Genomic DNA, 15,520 nt, shown 5'->3' on the forward strand with positions numbered 1-15,520 from the left:
TCCAAGGTGCCACAAGACCTCCTTTTCTTTTTGCGGATACAGACTAACAGGGCTGCTACTCTGAACCCTAGGGGAGTGTCTCTTTTGCAGGACGAGTCCAGGACATTGATTTAAAACATTACTGCGGGAGTGATACGAAGCAGCACTAAGTGGGGGCTGGAGGGGGATGGATTTATTTAGGGCCCTGGGGGCCTGCACCCAGGTGTCTGCCCTTGTTGCAATGAGATTGCATCAGTTCCTCGCGCGCATTGCTTGGGTGACTAAACCCCGGCAGAGCGAGTGGGCAAAATTCTGCTTTTGCCTTCCACAGATGAGCCGAGCTCCCAAAATGTGGAGATGCCGGGGATTGAACCCGGGGCCTCATACATGCAAAGCATGCGCTCTACCACTGAGCTACATCCCCTTGCTGGTAACAGCTTTGTAAGCACGAGCTAAATGGATACACCCGGCTGCACTCCTTGGGCACAAGCTGTACTAAGCAGGTTTCAGTATATCACAGCTTGTGGGGAAAGATTTTTCAAGTGTATCCTCGTTAGTATAGTGGTAAGTATCCCCGCCTGTCACGCGGGAGACCGGGGTTCGATTCCCCGACGGGGAGGCTGCAATGTTTTTTGTTTCCTTCCTCTTGTTTCAAAGGGAATTTTGGCTTTGAGGATGGGGAGGACAAACCCTTCATGAAACCTATCAGCATTGATATAAGCCAGTCCTAGCACAGAAACCATCTTGGGCCAAGCAACCTGCTTTGAAGTTAATGGAGTAATAAACTGTGGGGGGGAGCAGAATGCACCTCTCTATTCACACCCCACATGTTATTGTAATAATCTTTGTACAAAATATGCCTTGTGAGGTATAGTTTGAAAACTAATGGTCAATGGTCAATAACGTCATGATGAAATGTGTGTTGCGACATTATATGTAGAGTTACGAACATAAGCTGAAATTGTGACTGACGCGTGTGTACCAGACAGGTCCGGGGAGTGGGTAAACCTGTTTCTGAAAGACAAAGAACAAGCTGACAACATTAGCCAGGTGTCATCAAAGCTGATGGACAATTACCTCTCAGGTGGCCATTCTTTGGCAAGGAACAGGGCAGGACCAAACAGATCTGCCTCTTAGCAAACAACAGCACAGAACCTCTTTCACCACCAGACCCCTTGATTCCAACCTCCCAATGGAAATGAACTTTCTCCGTGGGTAGCCCTCAGGAAAATGCATTTCAAAGCATGACTTAACTATAAGAGTGAGGGGCAAAACCACCCCAAGTTAATCCCCTCCCTATCCATCTCTTTCCATTTCACCTAAGAAGACAAAAGAAGCAGCTATTGGACTTTGGGAAAGATCCTGATCTGAAATTTGGTCAGCCCTGTTGCTGGAAGCATGTGGTAAGAATTTTATCTTGACCCAAGTCTAGCTTGTAACATTTTATTTCTCATGTAACCATTTCTGACTTTAACGCCTTATATTTGTAGTCACTTAAAACCTGTCTCCTGGTAGTTAAATAAGCCTGTTTTGTTCTTTCATCAAAACTGTGAACTATGTGGGTAACTCCATTTAGGGTGGCACACTGCTGTATGTTGATCCCCTTAGAGGGGCAATGGACCAAATATATCTGGACTGCCCAGGAGAGGGATGGAAAGTGCAGAACACACGTGTTTTGGGGAAACTTCGAGACTGGGAGTGTTTTGAGGTCACCTCACAAATAGTAACCAAGGCTGTTGCAAGACAGCCTGGTTGGTGGGCCAGGCTGCTGGAGTCAGAGTTGCTGGACCAGGGCTGTGGCTATACACAGACACTCAGGGTGTGACCTGCATGCTGTTTGTGATTGGCCCAGGTGGGAGCTATAGCAGCAAAGCATTGTGAGGCAGCCCAGACGGCAGGGCAATGGTGACACAACTCCTCACTGGTCTGGATTGCACCCCAGAATGTCAGAGGGGGATGGCCGCTCTGCTCTCTGACTGATTAAAATCTTGTAAAAGTTCACAGTTTCAGAGCACTGTAAGGATGCGCTGTCTGCGGCAGACCACCCCTGCTTAATCCCCGGGGACAAGGGAACACCACACTAGTTCTGTGTGCACTGTATATTGTGTGTGTGTGTATACTCTCCCCACAATTCTGTTTACCCATGTCAAATATCCCACAACACTTTGCAAAGCTGAAGTCAGCATTGGCATTTGAAAATAGGAAGCCAGTTAAGCCAAGATACACAAATGGTGATTCCTAGCGGAGGTCGGGCTGTTCCTCTTCCCCCCAGCTGGTTTGGAACGTAGTGTCCAAAACAGAGATAAGAAGAAAATCAGAACAATACAGTAAGTTAAGGAAGTATTACAAACTGGTTGGTGTAAAGAGTTTTGTAACTTATAACATCACCCTATAAATTCTACTGGATGAAACACATATCTTTGAAACAGACCTTCTGCTGCAAGACAGGAATTGCTTCCCGGAAGGAGGGTATGTATGTCTCCTTTTCATCGTGGATTGCTTTGGCTAAATTTGGATATTTGGTCTCTTGAACATTTTTCAGCATGAACCCGAATGTCGTCAAACAATTAGCTACACCTTTTGTTAGTAGGATACGTGCATGGGAAGAAAAGCAGTGAAGGGGTCAGGATTTGGGCCATGATACATATGCGGAGAGTGGGCCCAAGGTTGCCTTGGAAATCCTAACTGCGTTTCCTCATTGTTGTGTATTTAGTCTCTCACTACCAGCGCCAGATTAACATGGCTGTTCATTGTTCAGAAAAGAAAAGCAACAGAGTATTTGTCTGTATGTTTTAAATAAACACACCTTTGCAGGGCCACCCGGGGGGGGGGCAAGTGGGGCAATTTGCCCCGGGCCCTGCCGGGACCCCCATAAGAATATAGTTTTCTATAGTCTTGCAACTTTTTTTGATGGAAGGGCCAGTGGAGTAACCAGGGGGAGCGATCACAAAAAAGGTGTCACCCGGTGGCGCTTTTACCGGCTGGGCGGTCCTCCACGTTTTCGGCGGCACTTCGGCAGCGGGTCCTTCAGTGCGGCCGAACGCACCCGGAGTGAGTGAAGGACCCGCCGCCGAAGACCCGGAGCGCCGCCGGGTGAGTAAACATTAAAAAGGCGCATAATTAATTAATTAAAGGGCACCTGAAATTGCTTTGCCCCAGGCCCCCTGAATCCTCTGGGCAGCCCGGCACAGTTGACGAGGGTAAGAGGATTGCAAGATCCTGACTGGCGGCTGAACACCTGCACCACTGTTTAGGTCTGACCCGGTTCAAATTGGAGAAAGTTTGGGAGTTTTGCCACTGACTTAAATGGGAGCAGGAGGGGTCTGCTGATGTCAGTGGGAGTTGCCTGTGCCCAGTACCTCTCAGAATCAAAGCAGATTTTCACACTCTAGGGCTCAGGCTAGAACACATGAAACATTGGAAACTGCAAGCATCAGAAAAATACTGAGGGCCTTTTTGGATGCTATTTTAAGAGTAGGAGGATTCAGGTACCTGTGCAAGAGGGACATGGGCAGGGTTGCAAGGATGCGAATCATATACACAGTAACCCGCATTCAGCAAGTGCTAAAATCGGCAAGGAAAACTATGCTAACCAGCTCTGTTTCCTCTTGTTCACAGCTTCCTTATTTCTTAACTATTTTTGTTTAAAAATATAACAGAGCTGCAGGCCTCACTGAAGCTTATGCATGTGCTATGCTTCAAGTGTTAAACTGAAAGCATTTTTCAGTTATTTGAACACACACATACAATAATTGGATGCTTCCATTAAGTGTAAAAAACACACTTTGCATGCTCAGACAAGTTAAACATGACCAAACTCTTTGAAGGAGATGAGCTCGCTCCTGTCCTTCAAAAACTCCTGAACACCCACTTGTTTCAGCTATACCACTAGGCCACTAGCTACATTCAATCCTGCAGGCCGTTCATGTTAGGAACATCTATTAAAAACCGTAGGCATTCTCTGCACGAGAATGTACAGTATCAGGCCCTTTGTTCTCTATTGCAAAAGTATCTTAAGTGATCTAGTCTTTCTCTATGAGTCTGGATTTATTGAATGGCACGGCTAACCCACAGTACAGGTCCATGTTCACGTCCAGCCTAATTATTATTTATTATTCATAATAATAACTTTAAACAATTACTCCTCTGCATATACACAAAATACTCCTTTGGGCAGAAAACAAGAATTTCGTCCACAACAACAGGTTTCAGAGTAGCAGCCGTGTTAGTCCGTATCTGCAAAAAGAAAAGGAGGACTTGTGGCACCTTAGAGACTAACCAATTTATATGAGCATAAGCTTTTGTGAAATAACATTATTTAGCAAATGTATGAACATGTCAAAGCAGGAGGATGTAATAAAATTGCCTCATCATCCATAAATATACAATCTCTGGCCCAACGCATGCTATAATATTTCATCAGTTAATATATTGTTTGTCATCTGATTACCTATGCCTTGTGTAACTGTCTCATTAGTGGCAATAATTAGAACAAGCAGAGCATGGAACATTGGGTTCCTCATAAAAATGCCAACCTCTGCTGACTATTAAACATCACCCTGAAGTTACAAGGTGAGGTCATTATTTATGAAGATGAAGTACTAGCTTCTTTGAACAAAGTTCCCCAGAGAACAACAATCATTAATGTTAAACAAGGTCTGCAACATTAGATCCTAATGCTGAAAAGACCAAGGGCTTGTCTAAACTACAAAAATAGTCAACATAACTTATTTTGGCATACAGATGCCATGCAGTAATTACATCACTTGTGCGTGTCTACATTTTGCTCCTTGTGTCAGCAGTGTGCGGCCTCACCAGGTGCACTTGTATCAATTGTACTGTCAGTGTAGGGCATTGTGGGAAGACTCTTGAAAGCTAGTAACAGTTGATATAAGCAACACAGTGTCCACACTTTGACACTGGATTGTCCTAACTACATTGAGCTTGCCTCTACACCACTCATAAAGATGGAGTTGGAGTTAAGTTGGCGTAGCTGGGCAGTTACATCGGGAGGAGCGAAGTGTATGTCTACACTTACCGTGGATTGATGCTGCGGCGATCGATCCTTCAGGGGGTCGATTAAGCGGGTCTCTTGAAGACCGCAGATCACTCTCCCGTTGACTCCGGTAATCCACAAGAACGAGAAGCATAAGGTAAGTCAACGGGAGAGTTTCTCCCATTGATCCAGCGTGGTGTAGACACCACAATAAGTCGTCCTAAGGTATGTCGACTCCAGCTATGTAATTCACGTGGATGGAGTTGCGTAACTTAGGTTGATTTAGCTCCATAGTGTAGACCAGGCCTAATTAGACTTCCATAGTTAGGTCGATGTAAGCTGCCTTATGTCAACCTAACTCGGTAGTGTAGACCAGACCTAAGGCACATGTTTAATTTTGCACACCGTTATCTATTGATGTCAACGGGACCAGTCCCAGTGGTAAAGTTAAGCACATGTTCCAGTGCGTTCCTCAATCAGGACCACAGTGTGCAAAGTGAAACCTGTGTGTAAGTCTTTGCAGGATCAGGGCCATAGTTCTTAGACTACAACTGCTAATGTAAAATGGCTTATGACAAGTTTGTACCTAAGCAGTTTGAGTTAAGCATGTTTCCTAGATTTTAAAATGTGTTCTAACTCTTCTTCTGACTGGATCCTACCTTGTCCAGTCTGTTTCAAATTGCTCATGCTAGACAATTTTGGGGGACTGATAACCATTTCTGTTGGCATTTATCATTGTTCCATTGACTATTTACAATGACTTTGGCATTTACCTTTATGTTTTACAACCTCTGGAAAGAGAGACATGTTGTGTGTTTAGGTATGACCTTCCCCCAGCCACCCCATGCACCCAAACTACCAATAGGCTTCCGTGGATGCTACAGAGGTGGACCTGTCCTTCATCTTTACTCTTGTCCTAGATGCACCTGATCTCCACCCCAGCCTCTTATGTTAGGGGAGGAGACCACAGGCCCCATTGCCCCCAAACTCTTGAATTTCTTTCTGGAATGTAATTATGAGTTTTTGATGGAACACAATGAAACAACCTGAAACAAAAGAACAACCTTTGCACAGTGCAACAGAACATAACACGGTTAATGTGACAAATCAATATGCTAAAGCAGTTAATTAGTGTTGAATTAATTATTAATAATTATTATTATTGAATTAATATTGGCCCTATCCTTCACACCTGCCATCTTACTTGCTTTTTTTATTGTATAAAGGAAAGAGCATTTAAAAATGGGTTTCAAGAATGAGATTGGAGTTGCTGCTGGAGTGAGGCGGGTGGTTGACCCTACAAAATGTGACAAACAAACCAAAAAATCCTGCTATGCATTATGAAGGGCTTCTCTGCAGCAGGGTGGTGTTCACATTCAGCCATAACTTTTTTCACCCGCCGAAATAGCTCAGTTGGGAGAGCGTTAGACTGAAGATCTAAAGGTCCCTGGTTCGATCCCGGGTTTCGGCAGATAGTTTTCCCCTTTTTAGGAGGAAGGGTCGGGGGGCAAGGGCCGTCCAGGCAGGATGCCAAGCCCAGGGCCGGCTGGAACTGCGTAGCCCCCTGGGAGCTAACCCCAACAGGGCCTTTTTTTGGGGAGCGGGGGGTGACTGCTGCTTTCGCGGCGGTACTGGCTGGGCTGCAGCTGTGCGAGCCTGTTGCCTAACGAGCCCCCGGCAGCAACCCAGGCTGCCCCAGCCGCACCTCGGGGCTTCTGGAAGTGGAGGCTTCGAATAGGCGCTTTGGGGAACCCCCCCTCAGCCTGTCCTCGTTAGTATAGTGGTAAGTATCCCCGCCTGTCACGCGGGAGACCGGGGTTCGATTCCCCGACGGGGAGGCCGCTTTGTATTTTGATACCCCCCCCTCCCCCCGCGAGCCTTTGGCGCTCTGCGGGGGGGGGAAGCCGGGCAAGAGCGACCCGCCCCCCCCCTCGCTGACGTCCGGCGAGTGGGGGGGGGGGGGGCTCAGCGCGCCTCCCTGGGCAGCCGCGCAACCGACCCGCGTGTCCTTGAGCCGCCTGCCTGTCTCTCAAAAGGCCACAGACCCCCCCGCCTGCCCGAGGGGGCCCCACCTCGGCCCCGCTGCTGCCGCTGCCTCGACGGGCTGCCTCGAGCTTCCTACTGCCCGCCCGCTCCGCTGCGAGCCTCGCCCCCCCGCTTCCCCTGGCGCCGCCGTGCCCGCCCATTACTCTGGATCCCCCCCTTCCCGCCCCCGGTGGATTTATTTCAATGCGCCCCACACAGGGGCAGCGCAGCCCCATTGCACGCCCACCCCCACCCCCCCGCCGGGGCGCTGCGGGTCGGTCTGCGCCCTGCATTGTAGCCCCCGGCCCCCCCCCCGCGCGCCCTTTTCTGAGGCGTGGAGAGCGGGGCCGTTGAAGCAACGAGCGGAGCAGCGAGGCATCTGGGGCGGCGCGCGGGCGCCGGGCGTTTGCAGCGCGGAAGGGATGTGTCCTGGGCTGGCGAAACCATCGTCCCCCGGCGAGAGTCTATCCCCGTCTCTGAGCAGCCACCCGCCAGGCAGGGGATGTAGCTCAGTGGTAGAGCGCATGCTTTGCATGTATGAGGCCCCGGGTTCAATCCCCGGCATCTCCAGCGTTTTCCTCGCCCGCCTTCATTTTGTACCAGCAGCCCGTGGCAAACGGGACAACGTCTCAAATGAGCTCTCCCACCTGGAGACGCCATACAAAGATCAGAGAGGGGGTCCACATGGCACCCCTTCCCCTCTCTACAGAGGAAAAAGGACGGCAAGCGGTCTAAAAGCCTACCTGCCACAGGGGGCCACCCCTAACTCACCCAGCAATATCCTCACTCTCCAGCGGCCTGGCAGAAGAGTCTGTCCTGTCTCGGGGACTCTCTTTCTGCCCCGCCACCCACCCCCCCCCCAAACATGATACAGTTCTGCGGTGGTCTGGAAGCCTACGTTCGCCGTCCACATGCATCCGACGAAGCGGGTAGTCGCCCACGAAAGCTTATGCTCCCGTACGTCCGTTAGTAAGGTGCCACAGGACTCTTTGCCACTGTTTTTGGTGCTCCAGACCAGCATGAATATCTAAATTGAAAAAGCAATAAAATGATGTTTCTAGCAACATGGTAAGACTAGGTCTTATGCACTATTCATTGTTATTCTTCATAATTGTATTGAACCAAAAGTGCTTTACAGACAAGCCCGAAGACAAGTTTCCTGCGGTAAATGGTTTACAATCTTAGTACCAACTCAGGAAAGCATCCCAAAGTACACATTTAAGTGCTTTTCTGAATCAGGGTTTAAGGTCTCAGGCCTGCAATCTGAGCCTCTAGCACAAGCCTCTGCACCAGTGGGGCACCCCATAGATCTAAGTGCAGGAGTCAGCCTTCAGGGGGAAATTCACCCATAGTGCCAGGCACTAGGCCAGGGGTGGGCAAACTGCGGGCCGGAGCCGTTTTAAGCTGGCCCCCAAGTTCCCACTGGGGAGCAGGGTCTGGGGCGTACCCTGCTCCGATGCTCCAGCGGGGGCATCGGGTGAGGGGCTGCACCATGTGGCTCGACCCTGCTCCGGTGCTCCAGCCGGGGCGCCGGGTTGGGGGCCACTCTGGCACTCCAGCCAGGGCACTGGGTCAGGGGCCACACCACACGGCTCCCAGAAGCAGTCGCATGGCCCTGCTCCGGTGCTAGCGGAGTCAGGGGCCGCTCCACACGTAGGAGCTGGCGAAGGGACATGCCACTGCTTCCAGGAGCTGCTTAAAGGTAAGCGCCAGTCAGAGCCTGCACCCCTGAGCCTCTCCCCACGCCCCAACCCCCTGCCCCAGCCCTCATCCTCCTCCCGCTCTCCAAACCCCTCGATCCCAGGACGGAGTACCCTCCTGCACCCCAAACCTCTCATCCCCAGCCCCACCCCAGAGCCCGCATCCCCAGCCAGAACCTGCACCCCTTCCCCCACCCTTGCCCCAGCCCTGATCCCCCTCCCACCCTCCAAACCAGGACCAGCTCGAGGCACCAGCAAACCAAGCACGTGCGTGGGCTGGCACAATTCCAGGAGCGGCATTCTGGATGGTTTTTTTTTTTTGTTTTCTGCTTCGGCAGTTGCGCTCTTGGAGGTTTTTTTTTCTTTTCTGTTTTTTTCTTCGCTTTGGCAGTTGCGCTCTTGGAGGGTTGTTTTTTTTTTTGCTTGGGGCGGCAAAAAAATGAGAGCCGGCCCTGCTCCAAACCCCTCAGTCCCAACCCAGAGCACCCTCCTACACCCCAAGCTCCCCAGCCCCACCCCAGAGTCTGCACCGCCAACCAGCACCCTCACCCCACCCCCCGGGCCTCCACCCCAATTTTGTGAGCATTCATGACCCGCCACACAATTGCTATTCCCTGATGTGGCCCTCAGGCCAAAAAGTTTGCCCACCCCTGCACTAGACTCTACACCACTAATGTAGATACATGGCACATAGGGGATGAAAATTAGGCAGGTACCCATGTCTATCTAATCATGCTGTGAAACTCCATCTTGTAGCAAAATGGGTTGTTCTTCAGTTTTTAGATTTGATCATTTTCAAATCAGTCCTGCCGAAATGCACGGCCGATAACTCGCAGAGTAAGCCTAACGTCCCTGCCTGTTTTCAGACTAGGTGATTCACCTTCTACAGCTGAGCTTCTGTTCAAGTCTTTTATGTTTCTATAATTAAGGACGCACACAATGCAACCTCTACCCTACAATTCCAGCCCTACTTTGATCAGAAACTAAGGGACCTTTGCTTCAACTAAGCCAATTCGATGTTTGGACTGTTTTTTTTTTAAACCTATTATGATATTATTGAGTAAATGTTAATACAGAAGGAGCTTACAACCCACTTACAGGCTGAAATAAATCCCCAAAGAGAAACCCGCCCCCTCCTTCTGTAAATTCTATGGGTGTCATGTCTGACCCAATCAGGTAGCTGTTGCTGGGTTTCAGCTCTTTTTCAATTGGTTTTCAGCACTCCTTGTTCTGTATGTGAACGCTTAGGCAGCTCTATCTTTTGGGTACATGCAAAGAAAGGCTTTTGTAGGTGGAATGAACTAAATACCATCTGAATGAATCATGCAAACAAAGCCTATTTTGTTATGGCCTTGTTGCAGCGCTGGACACTTTGAATGGCTCACAAGGCTCACTTTGGGGAACTCTAGACAAACTCTTCTGTGGATGAGTCATTACAAAACCTAATTTTATCATACTAATTTCCCCCCACTGTTACTCACACCTTCTTGTCAACTGTTTGAAATTGACCACCCTCATTACCACTACAAATGTGATTTTTCCTCCCTTGGTATTCTACTGTTAATTCAATTGTCTTGTTAGACTGACCCCCCACCTGGTAAGGCAACTCCCATCTCTTCATGTACTATGTATAAATATACCTACTACTGTATTTTCCACTCCATGCATCTGATGAAGTGGGTTCTAGCCCATGAAAGCTTATGCCCAAATAAATGTGTAAGTCTCTAAAGTGCCACAAGGACTCCTCATTGTTTTTGCTAATACAGATTAATACAGCTACCATTCTGAAACCATTCTTCCACCTTGTCTTCCTCACATTTCCAAGGCTTTGATCTTCCTCCCTACATGTCAGTCACCATCTGCCATTCTGCCTCTCCTACTCTGCTTTGTGTTTCAGGCCCCCATTGACCTCAGGGTCTGGATCCCAGAGGAAAAAGAATAGAAGTATTATCAGATGAAATTAGAATGCACGATGCTTCAGGTTTATTTTATTTTATTTTTTCTGCCTTTTTTTCCACATTAATTTTCATGTAGAGATTTGCAATGACCTAGACACACAGAAGAAAACACACAGCTCACACAATGAGACACACAGCCCCAACTCACAATCTAGGGTGACCAGATGCCCCGATTTCATAGGGATAGTCCCGATTTTTGGGTCTTTTTCTTATATAGGCTCCTATTACCCCCCACCCACTTTCCGATTCTTCACATTTGATGTCTGGTCACCCTATCACAATCACACGCAGGGGCAGGGACGTGTCCCCCAGGTCTATTCCCTGCTCAGGGAACCAGGCTGAGCTGAGACCCCGTTCTAGGCAGGCGAAACTCCAGTCCGGGTTTTACTCCACGCTCCATCTTCCGTTCCTTGGCCCTTGCCGTCATCGGATCATGTCACACACTGAGCGGCCCGGATGATTCCTCCGCACTGCCGACCGGAACTCGCCCCCTTGCCCATGCTGGGTGCACGCGCCAAGATGCAGTGAGACGAGATAGTCCCCGGCGGAGGGATCTCAACTGGGGAGGAAGAGACTATATAAGGACCGCGCCAGCGTCGTCACGCAGTTACATCCCCGTGACCCTCAGTGAGTGTTGTTTTGTTGTCTGTCTGGAGCGCCGTCCCTGCGGTGAGTGGGCAACGGGCCTGGCTAGCTGTTGGGCTTCTTGGGGGGCGAGTCCGGCCTGAGGGAAAAGAGGGTCCGAAGCTGTGCGGAGAGCCCAGCCCGGTGGCTACGTTTATCGAGGGCGGCGGCGGGGGTGGATGGCCCGGGCCGTCGCGGATATTGTGGGGGGAGGGGTTGGTGTCGATCGTGAGGCGCCTGGCGATGAGCCGTGGGGGGAGCGGGCGGGCGGGGCGCGGAGGCAGCTCTCTGCGCTCACTGCCGTGTAGGGAGGCGGCTGTGCCGTAGCGCGGCGGGGGGAACCTACGGAGCGCGGGCTGAGGCAACCGGCTCGCTGCGCTAGGAGCGGCGAAGGGCGGCTCCCTGGTTGAAGGGGGGACTAGAGTCGGGCCGGCGCTAAAATGGCGGTCTGGGCGCGCGGGAGGCCCCGCCCCTGCATGGCCGTGGGCTGCCCCGTGCCTCTGACGCCCGCCTGCCGGGGGGCGGGGTTAGGGACCGGCTCCTGGGCCCGCCTGAGCGGACCCGCCGGCGCGGTTGTTTGGCACGGACTGGCCCATTGCATTGGGCGCGGCTGGCCAGCCGTACTGACGTAGTGGCCCTGGGGTACTGGTGTTATCTCAGTGTGACGCAACTCACTGTAGTGGGGCCTTGGAGTGAGCTTTGGAGGAGGAAGTAGCCTACGTGGGGGGGGGGGGGGGGGAGGACATAAAGTGGAGCTGCAATTCAAGGTGTGTACTGGTGTCAAAAGCTCTCTACGCTGCTTGATGATTAAGCGAAAGGGTAAATCCATACTTTTCTGATTTCTTGGGATGTAACGTTAGTATTTTGGAGTACAAAAAGGCTTATATGCTTCATAACTTCTATTTTTGTACAGAAAATGCAGATCTTTGTGAAGACCTTGACGGGCAAAACCATCACCCTAGAGGTGGAGCCCAGTGACACCATTGAGAATGTCAAGGCCAAAATCCAAGACAAAGAAGGCATTCCTCCAGATCAGCAGAGGTTGATCTTTGCCGGAAAGCAGCTGGAAGATGGGCGCACTCTGTCCGACTACAATATCCAGAAAGAATCCACCCTGCACTTGGTCCTGCGCCTGAGAGGTGGTATGCAGATCTTTGTGAAGACCTTGACGGGCAAAACCATCACCCTAGAGGTGGAGCCCAGTGACACCATTGAGAATGTCAAGGCCAAAATCCAAGACAAAGAAGGCATTCCTCCAGATCAGCAGAGGTTGATCTTTGCCGGAAAGCAGCTGGAAGATGGGCGCACCCTGTCCGACTACAACATCCAGAAAGAATCCACCCTGCACTTGGTCCTGCGCCTGAGAGGTGGTATGCAGATCTTTGTGAAAACCTTGACGGGCAAAACCATCACCCTAGAGGTGGAGCCCAGTGACACCATTGAGAATGTCAAGGCCAAAATCCAAGACAAAGAAGGCATTCCTCCAGATCAGCAGAGGTTGATCTTTGCCGGAAAGCAGCTGGAAGATGGGCGCACTCTGTCCGACTACAATATCCAGAAAGAATCCACCCTGCACTTGGTCCTGCGCCTGAGAGGTGGTATGCAGATCTTTGTGAAAACCTTGACGGGCAAAACCATCACCCTAGAGGTGGAGCCCAGTGACACCATTGAGAATGTCAAGGCCAAAATCCAAGACAAAGAAGGCATTCCTCCAGATCAGCAGAGGTTGATCTTTGCCGGAAAGCAGCTGGAAGATGGGCGCACTCTGTCCGACTACAATATCCAGAAAGAATCCACCCTGCACTTGGTCCTGCGCCTGAGAGGTGGTATGCAGATCTTTGTGAAAACCTTGACGGGCAAAACCATCACCCTAGAGGTGGAGCCCAGTGACACCATTGAGAATGTCAAGGCCAAAATCCAAGACAAAGAAGGCATTCCTCCAGATCAGCAGAGGTTGATCTTTGCCGGAAAGCAGCTGGAAGATGGGCGCACCCTGTCCGACTACAATATCCAGAAAGAATCCACCCTGCACTTGGTCCTGCGCCTGAGAGGTGGTATGCAGATCTTTGTGAAAACCTTGACGGGCAAAACCATCACCCTAGAGGTGGAGCCCAGTGACACCATTGAGAATGTCAAGGCCAAAATCCAAGACAAAGAAGGCATTCCTCCAGATCAGCAGAGGTTGATCTTTGCCGGAAAGCAGCTGGAAGATGGGCGCACTCTGTCCGACTACAATATCCAGAAAGAATCCACCCTGCACTTGGTCCTGCGCCTGAGAGGTGGTATGCAGATCTTTGTGAAAACCTTGACGGGCAAAACCATCACCCTAGAGGTGGAGCCCAGTGACACCATTGAGAATGTCAAGGCCAAAATCCAAGACAAAGAAGGCATTCCTCCAGATCAGCAGAGGTTGATCTTTGCCGGAAAGCAGCTGGAAGATGGGCGCACTCTGTCCGACTACAATATCCAGAAAGAATCCACCCTGCACTTGGTCCTGCGCCTGAGAGGTGGTATGCAGATCTTTGTGAAAACCTTGACGGGCAAAACCATCACCCTAGAGGTGGAGCCCAGTGACACCATTGAGAATGTCAAGGCCAAAATCCAAGACAAAGAAGGCATTCCTCCAGATCAGCAGAGGTTGATCTTTGCCGGAAAGCAGCTGGAAGATGGGCGCACTCTGTCCGACTACAATATCCAGAAAGAATCCACCCTGCACTTGGTCCTGCGTTTAAGGGGCGGTAACTGAACTTGCTCCTGTTAGCATCTGAATAGAAATTTCACTGCACCTTGTTCCAATAAAGCTTGCATTCACAAGTTCTTTGTCTGTCCCTTTGTAATGTAAAGGTGCACTCATTTAGTCAGAATTGATTCAGTGAGCTAGAATTGTATAATGACACAGTTGGCAAACTTTTTATTCGATTATTCCAACTGTAAAAGCATGTCCGCTGTTGATAAAGATGGTAAAATGGACCACTGAGTCATAAGGTACTTCTGAGATGTCTGGAATCTAGTTTCTTGTGGCTGAGCTTTATCAGTTACTAGAGTCTGACTAACCTTTAAAGGTTGCTATTGAAGAATAAAACAGCTTGTCTGTGGTTTTTTTTTTTTTTAAATTACAACCAAGTTAAAATTGGGTAAGGTGGTCTCACCTGACCCCTACTGCATGCTGGGAAGGAACTCATTTTAATAGCTGTAACAAGTTGGGCATATATTGTATAGAGCATTGTGTTGCAATCCATGGGTTGCGACATGTAAGGTGCTGGGTCGCTTTGCTCTGGTCAGCACTGCCAACCGGGACATTAAAAGTCTTGGTGTTTCCCAGCTAAGGAAGGCTAGTGCCTACCTTTTCTGACACTGCACTGTGCTCTGGAAGCAGCCAGCAACAGTCTGGCTTTTAGGCAGGGAGGGCCACAGGTCTGTGTGTGCTGCCCCCACCCTGAGCACTGGCTCCACACTTGGGCCAATGGGAACCTGGGGGGACGGGTGGGCAGGCCCACTGGGTGTGGGTGAGAGTCACGTGGAGCTGCTTGTGTGCTTCCACCTAGGAGCCAGACCTGCTGCTGAACGCTTCTGGCGTGCGGCATGGTCCACAGTGCACCTCTGACTGCACCACTGAGCTATCAGAGGTAAGTCTGTGCCTGAGCCTTCCCAAACCCAGATCCTCTACTGCATCCCAAACCTCCCAGCCCAGAGCCTTTATCCTCTCCTGAGCCCCACCAAACCCAGAGACCATTCCCACATCCTGAACCCCTTATTCTCATCCCTGAGCCCCTCCACCCCAAAACCCTCATCCCCAACTCTGTTGGGTCACTGGCATCGACAATTTTCTTCAACTGGGTCCCCAGAAGAGAAGTTTGAAAACCGCTGGTACAGAGTACACTAGCTAAGGCCTCAAGTCTAGTGTAAACATTTTGCTGCTACATTTAGCAATAAAAGATGAGGATGCTTGATATCTTCTCCCCGCCCAATAATTGGGGTGAAGAGAACTTGAAGTATGTTAAAATTTCAACAATGCATCTGCATCTCTAATAACAGGAATGCAACACCCTGGTTTGAAATAGTGAATTAAATTGAGCAGTAGTTTTGTTTCCAGTACAGTGCTAGAAATGCTGCTGCTGAAAACCCATGGAACTAGAAGGGAATTCAAGGAGTTGGTGGTAATTAGAAACATTCTGAGGGATCTAACCTAGTCCTAAGTGATCTGTCTCGGTGTGGATGGGCTCTTCTAATTAGAGATG

At 50.1% G+C, this 15,520-nt stretch overlaps 1 protein-coding gene and 5 non-coding genes across 7 annotated transcripts; 5 read left to right on the forward strand and 1 right to left on the reverse strand.

The window, feature by feature from the left end:
• Positions 1–331: 331 nt before the first annotated feature.
• TRNAA-UGC (transfer RNA alanine (anticodon UGC)) lies at positions 332–403 on the reverse strand. The gene has a single exon. It is a non-coding gene; the product is annotated as a tRNA-Ala (tRNA).
• A 123-nt stretch (positions 404–526) lies between these two features.
• Positions 527–598, forward strand: TRNAD-GUC (transfer RNA aspartic acid (anticodon GUC)). Its single transcript has one exon. It is a non-coding gene; the product is annotated as a tRNA-Asp (tRNA).
• A 5,775-nt stretch (positions 599–6,373) lies between these two features.
• TRNAF-GAA (transfer RNA phenylalanine (anticodon GAA)) lies at positions 6,374–6,446 on the forward strand. The gene has a single exon. It is a non-coding gene; the product is annotated as a tRNA-Phe (tRNA).
• Positions 6,447–6,741: 295 nt separating this feature from the next.
• TRNAD-GUC (transfer RNA aspartic acid (anticodon GUC)) lies at positions 6,742–6,813 on the forward strand. Its single transcript has one exon. It is a non-coding gene; the product is annotated as a tRNA-Asp (tRNA).
• Positions 6,814–7,498: 685 nt separating this feature from the next.
• TRNAA-UGC (transfer RNA alanine (anticodon UGC)) lies at positions 7,499–7,570 on the forward strand. Its single transcript has one exon. It is a non-coding gene; the product is annotated as a tRNA-Ala (tRNA).
• A 3,638-nt stretch (positions 7,571–11,208) lies between these two features.
• Positions 11,209–14,096, forward strand: UBC (ubiquitin C). Of its 2 annotated transcripts, none has more exons than XM_073312282.2 (2): positions 11,209–11,285; positions 12,196–14,096. In XM_073312282.2, the coding sequence occupies exon 2, from the start codon at positions 12,199–12,201 to the stop codon at positions 14,026–14,028; it is 1,830 nt and encodes a 609-aa protein (XP_073168383.2). In that variant the 5' UTR covers positions 11,209–11,285; positions 12,196–12,198; the 3' UTR covers positions 14,029–14,096. The 2 variants fall into 2 exon arrangements, with proteins under 2 accessions (XP_073168383.2, XP_073168382.2); XM_073312281.2 differs by having other exon boundaries at positions 11,224–11,327.
• Positions 14,097–15,520: the final 1,424 nt, after the last annotated feature.

Source organism: Lepidochelys kempii, chromosome 15 (assembly GCF_965140285.1).
Source record: "Lepidochelys kempii isolate rLepKem1 chromosome 15, rLepKem1.hap1, whole genome shotgun sequence".
NCBI classification, from domain to species: domain Eukaryota; kingdom Metazoa; phylum Chordata; order Testudines; family Cheloniidae; genus Lepidochelys; species Lepidochelys kempii.

Coding starts and splice junctions, on each gene's coding strand:
- UBC (XM_073312282.2), top strand. CDS start 12,199: ATGCAGATCTTTGTGAAGACCTTGACGGGCAAAACCATCACCCTAGAG.